General features: G+C 39.0%; 1 protein-coding gene across 3 annotated transcripts in view; it reads right to left on the reverse strand.

Annotated features, from left to right (window-relative positions):
* Positions 1-17,127, reverse strand: part of Myom1 (myomesin 1) — a 163,970-nt gene that overhangs the window by 119,078 nt on the left and 27,765 nt on the right. For all 3 annotated transcript variants that reach the window (XM_008834616.1, XM_029564280.1, XM_017798566.1), the window contains exons 3-5: positions 10,360-10,500; positions 5,979-6,228; positions 5,158-5,315 (exon numbers count right to left, since the gene is read on the reverse strand). In XM_008834616.1, coding sequence (XP_008832838.1) covers positions 5,158-5,315; positions 5,979-6,228; positions 10,360-10,500 — 549 coding nt within the window. The remainder of the gene's footprint in view (positions 1-5,157; positions 5,316-5,978; positions 6,229-10,359; positions 10,501-17,127) is intronic.

Below are 17,127 nucleotides of genomic sequence, written 5' to 3' on the forward strand. Positions count from 1 at the left end.
TGAAATGGAGATCTTTTTTAAAGGTTAAAATCTCATTTAATTTTATCGTCTTTAGGGTTTATACTGAGTACAGTATTGTATAACTGTATTAATTCAATTGTAAACCTAAAAATTTACAGCCAATTTTGAAAGAGATGCATTTTAGCTCTGGAAATTGTTTTTTGAATATGTCAATGCTGTTGTTAGGAAATGCTTCTTCTAATTATGTGGTTATTAAATAAATAATTTAAAAAATTATGGTTGGGTCTGTGTTTCTCCTACTAAGTTATTTGTCCCTTAAAGATGAGGACTATGTATGATCCATATTTTCTTTTATTCCCACTCCTGAGGGAGTCATGGGCCAGTATTACAGGTGCTCATAGTTGGTTAAATTGGATTGAACAAAATTATTTCATGATGAAATAAATTATAATTTTTTCACTGAAAAATTAAGCTCTGACAAGCACATACTTCATGCTATGAATGATTTTAAGTGAATACACATGAAGAAAGTAAGTTGAGACTTTCTGAGTCTTGTTTCAGATCTGAAGGTCAGGAGTCACGGCCGAATGGCAAGTGTGCTGTGTAACCCTTCCCCTGCTCCAGCACACATTGCTGGTTGCTGCCAGCCCAGAAGTGGCTTCAAACAGGCCTCTTAGCAGACAGGACAATGTGACCAGAGACACCATCAACAACTCTTCATCTCAAACCTGGTCCATTTTCATGAATGAAGGAAAATGTCTTCTGAGTAATTAGTTCAGGTCAATTCATGCTCAGCTCAGAAGCTCCCCTTGCTCTGTTCTGCTCTGTTTTGTTTTACACACTGGCACTGGTAAGTTCTCAGTAGTCCTTTACCTGCACAAAGGGAGCGATGTGACACTAAATGTCGAGCATGTGCTGCCTGACTGCACGACTGACACTCAAGCTGGCTTCTGGTCAACAATGTTGTTCATATCTCTATAAAGTTTGAGTTGAAATGGTATTTTGCAGCTCCCACAGTTGCGTCACCCTTCCTGCCCTCCAGTACCACTTGACTTAGCACCTTTATGCCCGTCCCTGGCTGAACACTCCCAGCTCTTCTAATGTGACCACCTGGCAAAGGAAACTGGTTTAAAATACATAGCACTTGACCATGAAACTTCCATGGAACTCAAGATGTCAGTGAAGGAAACTTCTGGTTAAAACAGTAGCAAAGGATTAAGTCCAAGAGTCATTTCCTTCTATCCTGATGGGAACTTCCTTTATGAGGTGCTCAGGTTTGGGGTCACTTGAGACTGGCTGCCTTCAGTATTAAGTCAGAGAAGAAAAGAAGGGTTTGGGGCTTGCCCAGCACACACTTCACAGTTTGTTGTTTATGCAAAGTGGAATTCCAACCTAACCAGTCATCAGCTAGCTTTGCAGAGTAATCTACATCCTGGGCTTATTTCCCAAAGGCTTTTGTAAATCCTTTGAATATTCAGATGGACACCATTCCCTTACCATTTTCCTGTAGTTTATGAACCTAGATTAATGAGTTCTTGGTATGTGGTATTTCTGGGATAACACTCTACCGCACAGTAACTTTTTCCATTTATATATGTAAAACACACACTTCATCCTCATATACAAATGTCAGCTTAGAAGTTGGGCCGACTTTGATGATGAGGGGAGACAGCAAGTGTTCTTTGGTGATGTAAAATATAGTGAAATGAAAAGGTTTCATGTCCCTTTATCTATCATCACATAAAGCATGTAGAAATGACCTTTAACATGTTAAATCTCACCACAAATGGGGATGCTGATTAGAATCCAACCTTACATGCTGAATAAATAGCTACTTCCCACTGTGAAAAATCAGTTACCTGAAAGAGAGAGAGAGAGAGAGATCTGCCCCTTTAGGATAATTTTCACACACAAAAAGAAAAATCTAAAATAAACCCTAAACTTTATGTTGAGAGATTATTATAATTTGTGAGTACTTTTTGTTAACTATATTAAGTATAGGCTGTTTTCTATGATAACATGATAGTGACCACTAAATTTAAATATATGGTAATAACTAATGCTGTAAACAAATTCAGTGCGTATGATCCTCTGAAAGAATTTACACATTATCATAATTTGCAAAAACAGATGAGTTTTACAAATCTGTAGACTCTTCCTAAGATCTATTTTTCATGCAATTTTGTTTCCAGGTTTTGAAATATTTATAATACTTAATGATAAATTTCTGCACTTTTCATTTGACAATAACTTTGGAGTCAAATGAAGAGTTTCAAATATACATTTTAAAAATGTCTCGTCTGAGGCTTTGAGCCAGGATCCAACATACCGATTGCACATAAGGGTGTGGAGTAACTAATGACAACTACTCACTCCCACCCACACAGCGCTTCGAGCTTTCCTGCATTGCCCTGTAGGCTAAAATCAAGATTCCCACCGACAGACTCGATTTAGGTTTCAGGCCACAAATGCAGTTAAATGTAGCTGCGTAAAACAGTCCATAGCCGAAATAATTTCTCCTTTTAAAAATAATATTGAGACGGTGTTTTATATATTCCAGGGCTGGCCTCAAACTCCTTATAGAGTTGAGAATGACCTTGAACCTGCCTCTATCTCCTGAGTACCACCATGCCTGGTTTATGCAATATGGAGGATCAAATCCAGGGCTTCATGCTTGATAGGTGAGTGCTCTACCAACTGAGCTGCATCCCCATATCTAAAGAGAATGTTCTTTTTCTTCTCTATTTCTTTTAATTTAATTTAAAATGTTAAGCTGGTAATGCACTTGTCTGCTCTAGGAGCCAGAAGACATAAGGCTGCTTAGCAAATAGTCTCTTGGCAGGCACCTGCGCCCTTCTACCCCACTCTGTCAGAGTCAACTGCTTTTCTTAGGTTCTCATATAACCTTCCAGAATTTATGCAAATAAAAAAACATAAATTCTGTTTTCCTCCCCCTTTAAACCAGTGGATTATTAAACAAGCTACTGCATAAAAGAGCCTCTTAAACACTGACATTTTTTCCACTACAGAAATATTCTTTGTACAAGGCCCTCCCTCCTCCAGATTGTCTGGCTTCAACGTGGTGATGCAGCAGTGTCCTGTGCAACCAGCTTCTCTACTGAACACAGTCTTCCTTCTGCTCTTGGGGTGAGCTGAAAGCTGCATGGTGTTCCTCTCCAGCTTGGTGTTTGGCCTTGGTTAGTGTTCTTTCTGTAATACAGTGTTCTCTGGGCAACCTCTATGTTCCACTGAAATAGATTTGGTCAGTAATGTGAGATCGGTGAGTAGAACAGCTGTTGCCTGTTCACATTATTTGTCAGATCTCAGGGACTCCCATGACCTAATAGCAGCCAGTGGAAAGTTGGAGCCAAACCTTCTCTGGAAAGGGCTGTGAAGGAACCAGACCCCTGGTGCACATGCCTTTGAAAGGCATGGCTCAGGACTTAGCTGCTATCCATGGAGACAACAGGACTTCACAAAGCACCATCACAAACTTACTCCTTCAGTTCACTTCCCTCTACTCAAGATTTCATATTTCTCTAATATTTGTGCTCAGTGTCAGGGCCAGGAAGCTGCAACTGGGCACTGAAAAAGGTGAAGTGCCAGCAAAGTGATCACCAACAGCTTTGGTTCTTGCTTGGGTGGTGGGTACTCCATCCATTGAGGGAAAGGATGATTATGAAAAGGGCATATCTGGTACAGGTGTTATAAACTAAATTAGAATCGGTTAATGTTTTCTAGAAAAGGCAGCAGTCCCAAGAAGGGGCACTAACCGCACACAGAAATCTTTTCCCAGAGGTGGGTTTACCGGGGATGAATGAGGCTTAGGTTTCAGGGTCCCTGTTTGGTATGACGTTGAGCCCACTTAATACTATAAGGTCCTACTGCTTTTTGTGAAGAGTTCCCCCCCAAATTGCAGAAGCTTCTTGCTCCACAAACCTGGACTTGACCCTGTTTATTGCCACAGACAATGGTCAGTTATGTACACACTGATTATCTACATTTCTGCTCAGTCACGCAAGCCTTGCGGGTGCCTTTCCCCAGTGAGTCATCTCTTCAGCCCATTTTCTTAGATGAACGATTTTCTTAGTTGCCCTCTGGTTCTTTTGTTTTCATATTTATTTTTCACTGAGAGTTCAAGGGGAGACTTTCTGTGAAATTTTTCACTTGTCCTTTCCTAGAGAACTTAGGATAAAAAATGAGTTTCAGTGACTGGTGGCCCGCATCAGGTGAAAGGGAGCGGCCCCTCCAAGCACAGAAGGGGTAAAGGGACTAGAGGAGGCTCTTCCAGGAAGTGCATGGCCTCCCAAGCCTTCGAGACAGACAATATTTCAAAGCCGCAAGTGAAGGAGTTAGAGGTCAAGTATGTTACTTCTCAACTCAATTCGGAAGGATAACTGAAAAATACTTCTATTTTTTAGTTCAACTGGAACTTAAGAGCCATCAGTTTAGTTACCTTACATTTTGGTGGGGGAATTTTTTTAATTTTCCATTTGTTTTTAAATCATTCCTTTTCTAGCTCAACAAAGCACATTAAAGAGTTTAACTTCCAAAGCTAAATTCTGCTTCTGTGAAATGCTATCATTGGTTTGAAAACATCATCATAAATATGGCTGGGGTTTTGTTCTAGTTGGTACCTATTTAAAAAACAGATATGCCGGGTGTGGTGGCACACGGCTTTATTCCCAGCATTCCAGGAGGCTGAGGCAGTCAGATCTCTGTGAGTTCAAGGCCAGCCTGGTCTACATAGTGAGTTCTATCTAGGCCAGCTGTGGCTACAGGGAAACCTTGTCTCAAACACCCCCTCAAAAAAACCAAAGCCAGATACACGCTTAGCAAATGGATATTTCTCTCCCAGAGGTTTCTCTGTACCCTTTTGAAAGTTATCTTTAAAAGTAAGGAAAAAGGTAGAGCTTGGTGACAGGCTCCTGTAATTTTACTACTCCAGAGTCTAAGGCAGGAGGATCACGAGTTCAGGGGCGGGTGCTGGGAATTGAAATCAGGTCCTCTGCAAGTGCTGCCAGTGCTCTTAACCACTGAGCCATCTCTCCAGCCCCGACCCTTTACTATTTTGAAAGCATGTACAAACATAGATGCCTTTATCAATTCTTGCATATTGCTAGTTCAATGTGTTTTTACTGGAGGTAAACTTCACTTGGATGATGCATTTTATTGGTTTTCACAGAGAGAACGTACCATGTGAGACGAGGTTCTGGCCAGCCTGCTACAGAGCAGTGTAGTTTTACATTCTCTTTCTCCCAAACTGTGTGAGAACGAGGTTTAATGATAAACTCAGGAGCATGTAGTAGATGGTCTTCATTCAACTTTCCATGGTACGCCTGAGTTTCTTCTAACTGAAAAACAAGAAGCAAATAGCCAAACATTGTCATCATACTATTAAGTTAAAGTTACTTCTAGTGCTGAAATAACAGACAGAAACCAACATTTTATACTTTACTTTTTTTAAGACATGGTCTCATGTAGCCTAGGCTAGCCTTGAACTCAGTATCTGCTATAGCCAATGATGACTTTGAACTTCTGATCCTCCTGATTCCACCTCTCCAGTGCTAGAATTAGAGGAGTCCACCACCACATCTGGCTTGATGTGTATTAGGCAAGCACTACCAACTGAGATATATCCCCTGACCTAAATTTTACATTTTGATCTTTATTTTTGCAGTTAGGTAAAAGCCATTCTTTTCCCTGCTTTTAAAAACAAGTGTGGTTATTTAACATTCTAAGCTTAAGCAACATCACTACAGAGCCTTTCTAAAGCTGCTTTAGAAACTTAATTTCTGTCAAATCTGAATTTCTGTGAAGTTTAAAATTATAAAATTTGCCTTTTTCGGCCTATGCATTTTGATGTCTTTTCTCCTTGTTTCCTTTAGCTTTGTTTCCTTAATAGGCCATATATTTCTTCCCTTGAAATAAATCAGTCAACATCTGTATACACATATGCACACATAACTTGTTACATACATCTCTACTTTAGGTAGCATTAAATTATCTCTCCTTACTGTTTTTCTCAGTGACAACTGTTCTGCTTTTTCTCGAAGTGCAACTTTTCTTGACTTCTTCTCAAAAATTTCTTCCTGCTGATGGGTGGATGTGGCCTGTTTGGACACTTTGGACTGTTTGGATGCTGTCGACTGCTTGGAGGCTGTGATCGCTTCCTCACTTGCAAGAAGAGTCCTCTGGGCTATGTACGCAGCAGCTTCTTTGATTCTCTCTTCTTCCGTGTTTGTAATTCCACCCACATGCATTTGCCTGAAACACAGTAAGAGCACAGTAAGGGCCATCGTAATTGGTAATGCATGTTTGCCTAGTTTTGCTAAGCTCTGACACTTCCTGTGCCCAAGAAAGCCTGCGACTGAAAAATCTGCTAAGGGATAGAGAAATGGCTCAGCAGTTAAGAGCACTGGCTGCTCTTACAGAGGACCCGGGTTCAATTCCCAGCACTCACATGGTGGCTAACAACCATCTGTAACTCCAGTTCCAGGGGAATCTGATGCCCTCTTCTGACCTCTGTGGGCATTGTATGACATGGGTGCACTTGCACACACACAGACAATACACTCATAAACATAAAATAAAAAATTAAAAAAAATTTTAAAAACCTGGTAAATCAGAATCTAATAACTGCACTGTATAGAAGTGGTTGCCTTAAATAATGACAAGAATGACAAGAGTGACAATGTTTATTAAGGCTCTGATGTTTTTACGTATAGTATCTCATCCCATCCAAATAAAACCCAAGGAGGTAAACACCATCCTATTTTAGATATATGGTAACAAGGCTCGGAGAAGTCAGGTAAATTGCCCAAGCAAGTTTCACTAGTCAACGTAGTATGTTTACATACGATTACATTTATAATAAAAGATGAAGCTATGATTTTCTTTCCAGAGGATATTGTAGAATAAAATACAGTTCATATATCTGTGATCCTGATACATGACTACATGCTTGATCTGGATTGTATAACTCTACTGCAGGGCATTGCCCAGACCTGTTGCACAAATATGTTCTAAACACACATGAGACTCTTGTGCATCCTCGTTTCTAAGATCATAAAGGATTTACCTATATGGGTATATGTGTGTGCTCAATAACCTTCATTTATGCTTGTATATAACCCTGATGAGAAGAAATGACCAAACTTGCAATTATTTGTAATTGATGGTGATGGAGATGAGGGTCATATCCAAAAGTGCCGTACTTAATATGGTAGGTATGACAGAATTTGCGTGGTGATTTATTAATGTTGTTAAAAATATTCAGATTATTTTTGGCCTCCTTCAATGCCTTTGTTATACACTTTGTCAGATATTCCTAGAGACAACTGATTATATTGAAGTTTCTCTTGAAAGTGAGTCTCTTTAGACTCAAGTCAGAATTGTACATTCAGTTTTTCATAGAGGGATTACTTCAAAATTTAAGCCATTGTGTTTTAGATACCCAGCACCTGAATCTAAGCAGTTTTACCAAGAAACAGAACTTATCATTTCCCCACATTTGACATTTTTCTTGTGAAATTATTAAAAAGTATCATAAATATGATTAGCCCACTTTGTTTCTAACTAAACTTAGTGAATACATTTTAACTTTTTTCCTAGCTCTCTAAGTACTATCAGGGTAGTTCATTATAGGAGACTTAATGATATGTACATTTTAATTTGGTAGTTAGGAAAGAAAGATGGAAGATTTTTAGCTTAGTGTCCTGAAATAATTATTTAAAATATTTTCTTTGCAATGAAATAGGGAACAATGGATTAATAAGTGAAAACAAACCATCAAAGAAATGTGCTTGGGATTCTCCACAGAGGTCAATGTCCAGCACAGAGATTTGAAACGAACTTTGTAATGCAATTCAGTATGTATGGCAAGGAATCATTTGCAACACTAGTCTTTCCCCACCTGAGAGAACCCTAACTGAGAGAGCTTGAAGTTAAGCTGCCATTACCTTAACTATGAGCATGTTGGCACAGCCCAGCAGACAGAAGAAAGTCAAAGTTCATCTGTATCATTTTTAAAAAATTACATTTACTTCTTTACTTATTTATTTATTTAGTGGTATGTGTGTGTGTGTGTGTGTGTGCGTGTGCACACATGTGTACACCATGACACATGTGTGGAGGTCAGAGGACAACCTGTGAGAGTTGTTTTTTTCCTTTACCAGGTAGAGCACAGGGATCAAACTCAAGTTGGGCCTGGCAATGCCTTTACCAGCTAAGCCATCTCGCCAATCCTATTCGTATTTTTTCATACATAAGTAAAGTAAAATTTAAAATCCTATAATTAGGAGCTGGAGAGATGGCTCAGAGGTTAAGAGCACTGGCTGCTCTTGCTGAAGAGGACCTGGGTTCAGTTCCCAGAATCCTCATGGGTGGCTAACAACTGTCTGTAACTCTAGTTCTAGGGGTTCTATGCCCTCATAGGGAAAGTTAAGGGAGATGTTAGGAATAGGAAGCTTCATTTTGTGCCTAAACGGGCAGCAAGGCATGTCACACAGACTAAGTTGACATGATTTTTCAATGGTTTGGGGGAGAGAGGTGTTAGGGACGAAATCTGGGACCATGAGCATACTAAACATGCACACTGAGTTACACTCCCAGCTCTTTAGATGATCTTTAAAAAAACACAGTTGGTGGGACTGGAGAACTGGCTCAATGGTTAAGAGCATTGGCTGCTCTTGCAGAGGACCCTGGGTTTGCGGTACCCACATGGTGGCTAACAACTATCCATAGCTCCAGTTCCAGGGGATCAGATGCCCTCTTCTGACCTCCATGGGAATTGCATGAAATGGGTGCACTCACATTCATGCAAGCAACACACTCATTCACATAAAATAAAAAATAATAAATAAAATATTTTTAAAAAACAGAGTTGGGAGGAGACCAGAAGACAAAAGATACCACTCTCTAGCCTCTCCATCTCATGTTATGCATACAAGTGTAACCTATGTGTTAGAGCTAAATATGGGCAGGCATAATTAGCACAATCAGCATGTTTCTCTGGAAAGTTCACTGGAAAAAAATTAGGATAGGAGATAAAAAATGAAAAACTCAGTGTTATCTATCTCCTTACCTTCCTAATTGGGCTCAGAGAAAATATAGTATGATCCTCTGAAACAAGTCAGGAAGGAACTATGGGAGAGCAGTGGTTGGAAAAACCACATTCAACTGAAGGATGTTGCCAATATCCCAGCCAGGCTCCTGACTCTCCAGGAGCAGCCACTCCCTGCAAAATCTGCTTTAAGAAGACGAGTATTTTTGAACATCAGCTTGCTGCAGGATCAGCTCTCAGTTCAACGGAAAACAAATGGGAAGCTCCAGAAAGCTCCTGTTCTGCTTTAAACTTGGTTTCTCCAACAAGTTTCCTTTCAAAATTCCATTCAGCATTGTTATTTTATTATTTATATTATTATATTTATATTTTTATGTATATCAGTGTTTTGCCTACATGTATGTAAGTGTACCATGTGCATGCAAACCTGCAAAGGTCAGAAGAGTGTGTCAGATCATTTGGAACTGGAGTTACAGACAGTTACTGGTCACCGTGTGGGTGCTGAGAACTAAGCCTGGGTCCTCTGCAAGAGCAGACAGTGCTCTTAACCGGAGTCGTCTCTCCAGCTGCTCCTTTGAATACTATTACCACTCAGAAAAAGTTTACCTTATCAAGATGGAGATTTGGCATCATATAAACTTGTGATTCAGTGATTACTTTGAAGTTTGTCTAGAAATAGATAGCAATCTATTTTCCACTGGATAAATAAAAAAATAGATATTCAAATTATTAATTTACCCCTAATGAATACTGACTAAAATCACACTGAAAATCAAAACATTTTTCACCTCCCTAAATATATCATCTGGGTTTTGTTTTTAGTCATTGAACATTTTATAGTTTGAGGTGTTTTAAACATAAATTTAAAAAATTATTAGTAGCACGTATTAATAAAGTAATGAACTTCACTGTTGACATTTCATAAATACATACAGCATACTTTGGTCATATTCACACCTCTGCTATCCTTTATATCCCTTATCTTCCCCTCCCACATCTTTAATTACACCCTTTGACTCTCCATAGTTTTGAACCTTTCTTTTTACCTGTATCTAACAACTATATATAGCATTTGGTAACTCACATCCAAAGCTCTATTTCCCATGTCTGTTAGTCAGATAAGAAGCACATGTTCTGACCATTCTCTTTTGTCCTGTCCTATGCATACACAAATTTCTGAAAAGAAAACCCATTGTTTTATTTATTGAGCACATAATTCTCAGTGTAGGGTTAAGACCCTTTTTATCCAATATGTAGTGACTGCTCAATAAATGGTGGTTACTAGTGACTCCTCATTTATAATAATCAAAGGCAAGAAGACAGAGCACACTCACCGCCCTGAGAAAATAGGCACCATGTAGTCGCCTGACAGGTTTTCTTTGTCCTTTCCAGACAGAAGGCTCGGTTTGGCTCTCTTGGGTTTGGGGCTCATCTTGGATGAATAATCTTCTAAAAGCAGACTGGAATCTGTAAGTCTAAAATAAGACCCCTGACATTAGACAGTAACAAAAGTACACTGAAGACAAGTGCTGACAAAAGAAAGGTTTAATTTAAGGGATTTTTTCAAGAACCTTAGACATCTATTTTTATTATCTTTTATCTTTAGAATTGGAGTTGTAAAGATGTCATATAAATACACGCTAGATAGACACTTAAGAAAAATAGCAGTAGTGATTTTGCAACCTTTTTCCCCTTACATTTTCAAGGGAAAAAGAGGCATATTTATATTTCTAAATATCCTTTGTGATTATATTAGTGTTTGAAATTTAGTTACATTAGTGTTTGAACACATGTTTTTGTTTGTTTACTTTTACAGTGTTTAGGATCAAACCCAAGGCCTTGAGCATGGTAGGGAAATACATTAATGGTTTTTGATATATTTTGTATGCAAATCTGTGAGTAGTAACTCCGGGGGAAAATTGAGATCATTCAAACCTTGACCATTGCCCAGTGTCTAAAACCCATTTGGAAAAGCAAAGAGAAGTACCTGCACCAAAACAGAACACGGCCCCAAGTACACACAGAACAAAATGGATAATGGATAATGCAAGAAAGCAGGTCCAAAGCACTAAGGGCTCAAGGACTTGCAGGGTGCACAGGGGTTCTGTTTCTGAGTATGTACCAATCCTGACATGTACAGATCTGTGTGTGTATTTTACCTATTAAAGCTGTTGTTCAGGCAGGGTGTGCTGCTGTCATTGATCCTCTGGACTGTCAAATGGAAGTGGCAAACTTCGTCTCTCAGTCTGCCACCCCAGGGCAAGTGTCTAGCTCATTTCTATGGAGCAGCATTAAACTAAAGGTTAGAATCTGGAAGTTGGGCTTGGAGATTGCTAACCAATTGGAAGCCAGAGTGAAATTTGTCCTTAGCTGAGTGTACCAGCAAAAGGGCTACATTCTATACCCCCAGGTCACAAAGTACAGGCTGTGCTTATACAGGGCTAAGTTTAAAGTGGTATTTTCCTCCACCCCTTTATTCCATTACTGTACAGAATAAACCATAAGATGCAGTGACTTATTGTCTCCTTACTCTGAGAACAGCAGGGTTTTTTCATTACTCTTCTATTCCTCTATTTTTACTCTATTCATTTTTCTTTCATTCTTGTTTCTACAGTGAAATTTTATAAATTCATTTTTCAATGCTTGATTACAACAAAATTTATAATATTCCATTTCTGGTGTTTGCTCCTTTTTTTCTAATTTTTCCTGTAAAAATTTTGAAAATATTGAAAATTTTAAAATTTATTTTTATTTTAGGTGTATGACTGTTTTGTCTGCTTGTATATAAGTATACCAGTGTTGTGCAATGCCTGTGGAGGTCAGAAGAAGGCACTGGATCCTTTGGAACTGGAGTTAAGGACAGTTGTTAACTGCCATATAGATGCTGGAAACCAAACCCAGGTTCTCAGCAAGAGCAGCCACTGCTCTTAACTGTTGAGCCATCTCTCCGGCCTCAGGACCTTGTTTTTTACAGATACAGAATACAAAGCTTAGAGTCTTTGTAACTTGCTCATGTTAACACAGTAAGCTGGTAGTTAAAGTAGGATTAACATAAAAGTCTTCCTGATTTTCAGGTTAGCATTAATTCTATTATAATATTTATTGGTCTCCAACTTTGTGTACTCTTCATCAAAAAATATTAATTTGGAGCCAGGCATGGTGGGACATCCTTTTAATTCCAGCACTCAGGAATTGGTGAGATCATCAGCCTGGTCTACATAGCAAGTTCCAGGTAAGCTGAGGTTACAGGGAGACCCTGTCTCAAAAACAAAATTAATTCACACATATATTGTTTATAAGCTCTCTGCATATACAGCTATGTAGTCTCACTTGATGAAACACTGAATTGTTAGGAAAAACTTAAAGACCAAATTCAATTGAAAGACAAAAAGAAGTGTTAGTAGTTCTCCCTCTGTCTTCCTGATTTGACTTATGGACTCCCCATTTCAGAATACTCTGTCACACTGCCCATGATGACTCTGATTTTCTGTTATTGAAACAGATATTGGGGTTATAAAATCATCACAGTCCATATAAAAACAAAATCTAAACATTTATTAAACAACATAAGCTAAAATATAGTCACTTAAAATTATATTTGTAATCATCACATGATTTGGGGAAATTATTCCAGTTTCCCCCAATGGGTAAATATGAGTATACATCATGACTATGTTACTGTCTGAAATCATTCTGACAACTATCATCCATATCAGAAAGAAGGGTGCAGTGGGGACATTCTTTTTGCTACCATTGCTTCCAGACTCAACATCACCATCTTTACATGCTCACAGTTCACTGCATTATTATCTTCTCTGTTTTTCCTACTGCCCCAGTTTCCTTTGGAACCTCAGCACTGTTGTATCCATGCTTGACTGCTGTTCAATAAATGCCTATTGATTGATGTGGAATCAAGATTCCTCCCCCCCCCCAGTAATCATATCCACCTCAATGATTCTGAATCCCGCTTTTACATCAGAATCAGCAGAAGAGGGTGGAGGTGGGCAGATGGCTCAGTTGATAAAGTGCTTGCCATGCAAGGACCTGAGTTCAATTCCCAGAATCCACATAAAAAGTCCAGGCATGTGGCAAGATATGCCCACTGGTGCAATAGTGGCACAGATATTATGGGAGTAACCAACCACTCTCTAACTGGATTTTAAGGTCTGCTTCATAAGATGGAGCCCATACCTGACATTGGTATCAGGCTTAGGAACCTGAGGATAGACAAGTCACAGGACATTGGGGAGAACCTAATACTAGTTACTAGTTTTCTACTAGTTATTCTATTAAATTGATTCCTAAAGCCTTATTGTTATACCCATGGATTGATTCATCTCTCAATTCTCACCAGAGAAGTTTCCTTATACGGTACATGGTTATTAACACAGAAACCCACAACTGTGGCTGGAGAGATGGTTTAGTGGTTAAGAGCATTGACTGCTCTTGCAGAGGACCAGGGATTGATTCCCAGCACCCATATGGCAGATAACAACTGTCTGTAACTCCAATTCCAGGGATGGGATCTGATGCCTTCTTCTGACCTGTGTGAGCACTGCATGACATGGGTACACTTACACACATGCAGGCAATACACTCATGCATAAAATAAAAGTAATAAAATATTAAAAAAAGAAACCTACAACTGGCCAATATGCAGAGAACAAGAAGCTATAGAGTATTTATCCTGATAGGACATATATCAAATTTCTGCTCCCCAAGGCTTAGATCATTGTGGAACAGAGGCAGAAAGATTTTAAGAGCCAGAGGTAGAGGTGGTGGATGACCACAAAGAAACAGAATTTTTCAGACAGCTGGTCAGTTTCTCATATGAACTCACAACAACGGTGACAGCATGCACAAATTCCATGTAAGCTTAAACCAGACAAAATCCCTACATAGACATGGGGAAGTGGGTGAGAAACTCCAACCCAACTTAAGGAAATTTTGGCAACCAATGGCTCCTGGGAGGGGGAGAGATAGTCTTTCAACGATGGGATTCTTGGTAGATTGACCAGGGTCCAGTAGATGGACCCATATTGAAGGACGTTTGGGGACACAAACTAGACTCTACAGGCCTCTATCGATTGATTGATTAAGGCCTATATATAGGCACATCTCATATATATACATATACATATATATATATATAATTAGAGTACATTAATTGGGATGGTATAATAAAGATAGGCTCAAATAAAGGGGGAATCTAAGTACCATCAAATTATGTTGTATGAAAGTTGCAAAAATTCAATAAAAAACAATGCATAATGTTTTTTTTTTTTAAAAAAAGCCAGTCATGATGACATATGCTTTTACTCTCAGAGCTGGGAAAGCCTAGTCTAATTAAAGATGAGAGACCCCATCTCATAAACTAAGGTAGACAGCACTGAGAACAACATGTGATTAACTTCTGGCCTCTACATACATGCACTTGTGTGCACAGGCGCACACACACACACACACACACACACACACACACACACGATCAATGCATATGCAGGACTCCCAGGATTCCCAGGACAGGATTTCCTGTTCAAAGAGCAATGATTAAACAGGACATGTCATCAAAAACTCAGAGCTCTGAAGTCAGTCAGAGAGGCATACAGTACACTGAGAAGTGACTCTTCATTTTAAAAAATTCATTTCACATATGAGTCTGTGGCGTTTTTGCCTCGGCTTCTCCAATCCCTATCTCTAAGCTCGGTCCCTAAAGCAGTTCTCCATGTTCACAGCCAGACGATGCTGACCTGATTCGAAGCAAAACACACCCAGGAACATAGTGAGTAAAAATAGTGATCTAAGTGGAAAACTGCAAGGAAGGACCATCAGCTCAGCTAGCCTGGAGTTGTAATCTCAGTAGGGAAGCAGAAAACTGGCAGACCAGCCAGAAATCCAATGGAAAGACATGGATAATGAGACAACTAGGGAGTCTTTGTGTGCTCTTTACATACATGTTGTGTGGGTATTTCTTGCAAATTCAAACATCTCCCATGAGAGGAGCTCATGAGACTCAGGAAGCTAGTGATTAAACTCACAAGGGTCAGGAAGCCAGGGAAACTTACCACACACAGGAAAATCAAAAATTTCCAAGCATGTTTCACAGAATCTACTGGTCAAAAAATAATCTATTGGTTAGAAAGTATGCTTGACTACAGGAAAGCAAGGATACAAATATTAAGTTTTATGGGATACAGCTAAAGCAGTGCTTACAAGGAAGTTTATAGCTTTAAATGTCTTTATTAGGAAAGGAGAAATATCTATAAGGTGTGTGTGTGTGTGTGTGTGTGTGTGTGTGTGTGTGTGTGATATTAAAGGAAACCAGGCCTGGAGGTGCCAAGTCTCCCAGCTACCTGGGAAGCTAAAGCAGGAGAATTACAAGTTTAAGACCTGATCAGGCAACTTAGTAACATCCCACCTCAAAAGGTAAAAAAAGAGGGCTGGGGGTAAAGTTCAGAGGTAGAATAAGGCCTATGAGGAGCCAGGCCTTATTCAATTCTCCAGATCCAAATGCATGAAAACATACATTTATGGATTAAGAACATAAATTAGAGAAAGGGAGATATAATTAAGATTGGGGAGGAAATAATGAAATAGGAAACAGAAAAATAACACACAAAGTCAATGAAACAAAACTTGGTACACTGAGAAGACCAAGAACATTGAAAAATCTTGGGGACTGGAGAGATGGCTCAGCAGTTAAGAACACTTGCTGTTCATCTAGAGGTCCCAGGTTTGACTCCCAGCACCCATGTCATGGCTAACAACTGTCTTCTGACCTCTGTGGGCATTGCATGACATGAATGCACTTACACACATTCAGCCAATACACTCATACACATAAAATAAAAAGTAAATAAAAAAGAAAAATCTTTTAATACACTAACCATGAAAAAGGGAAACAAATTACTAAAACCAAGAATGAAAGGGAAAACATCAGTACCAATAATATAGAAATTAAGAGGCTCATAGGAAACATAGTGTAGATACTTTTATGTCAACACATTAGATAACTTACTAAACAGGAAACATTCCTATAGACTCAAATAACCAAAATCAACTTAAAAAGAAATTTAAAATTTTGAGGTGGAGAGATAGCTCAATGGTTAAAAGCACTGGCTGCTCTTCCAGAGGATCTGGATTTGTTTCCCAGCACCCACATGGCAGCTAACAACCATCCATAACTTGAGTTCCACGGGATCCAACACCATCTTCTGGCCTCTGTGGGCACTGCACACACAGATGTACTTACATACATGCAGGCAAGACACTCATACACATAAAAAAAATTTTTTTTTAAATTTGAACAGACTAAAAACAAGAAATTGATTAAGAGCAGGTCTCCTTTATGCTTCTGCTGTTATTAAGAAAACCATATAGGCATCAACACTTTCTACTGACCTTTTAATTCTCTCATTTTCTAGTCCCAGCACTTAGGAAGGGTTTCAAGAAAATCTTAGTTGCTAGACAGTGGGAGGGAGGCTGGAAGGAATCCTTTTGCCAACAGTCTTTGCTGAGGGAGTTTCCTATACAAAGGTGAATATAATTAGATGAACATTTACCCTTGAAATTTACTGACATCTGGAGTCATAGTAAATGACCACTTGGCTTTAAATATTTTGCACTGTTAACCTCACACTTCTCTCTCCCTCTTCCTCTCATCTCACAACCTTGCTAATAGAAATATCTCACTTTTAATATTTTTAAAAAATACTTAAGTAGGGATGTATTTTCCCTTTTGTTTATTGCTTTACTTTTCCCATGACTTACATTTATACTAAGTGACATTTTACTTTCATTTTCAGTGACCTCCTAAGCTAACATATTCATAGTCTAAGAGAAAATATCATGGGGCTCTGAGCCACACCCCAGCATAAGGGTAGTCATGTGTTCTAGAAGGGATGGATAGAGAAAGCCCTGAGAGATTTAAATATCTTGCATTTCTTTTAAAAAAAATTGTGTGTGTGTGTGTGTGTGTGTGTGTGTGTGTGTGTTGGGAGGATCAGAAGTTCAAGGCCATCCTTAGCTACATAGTGAGTTTGAGACCAGCCTGAAATACATGAGACTCTTGTATCGAAAAAAACAAAACAAAAAGACAAAAC

Source organism: Nannospalax galili, unplaced genomic scaffold (assembly GCF_000622305.1).
Source record: "Nannospalax galili isolate Female #2095 unplaced genomic scaffold, S.galili_v1.0 scaffold155, whole genome shotgun sequence".
NCBI lineage: Eukaryota > Metazoa > Chordata > Mammalia > Rodentia > Spalacidae > Nannospalax > Nannospalax galili.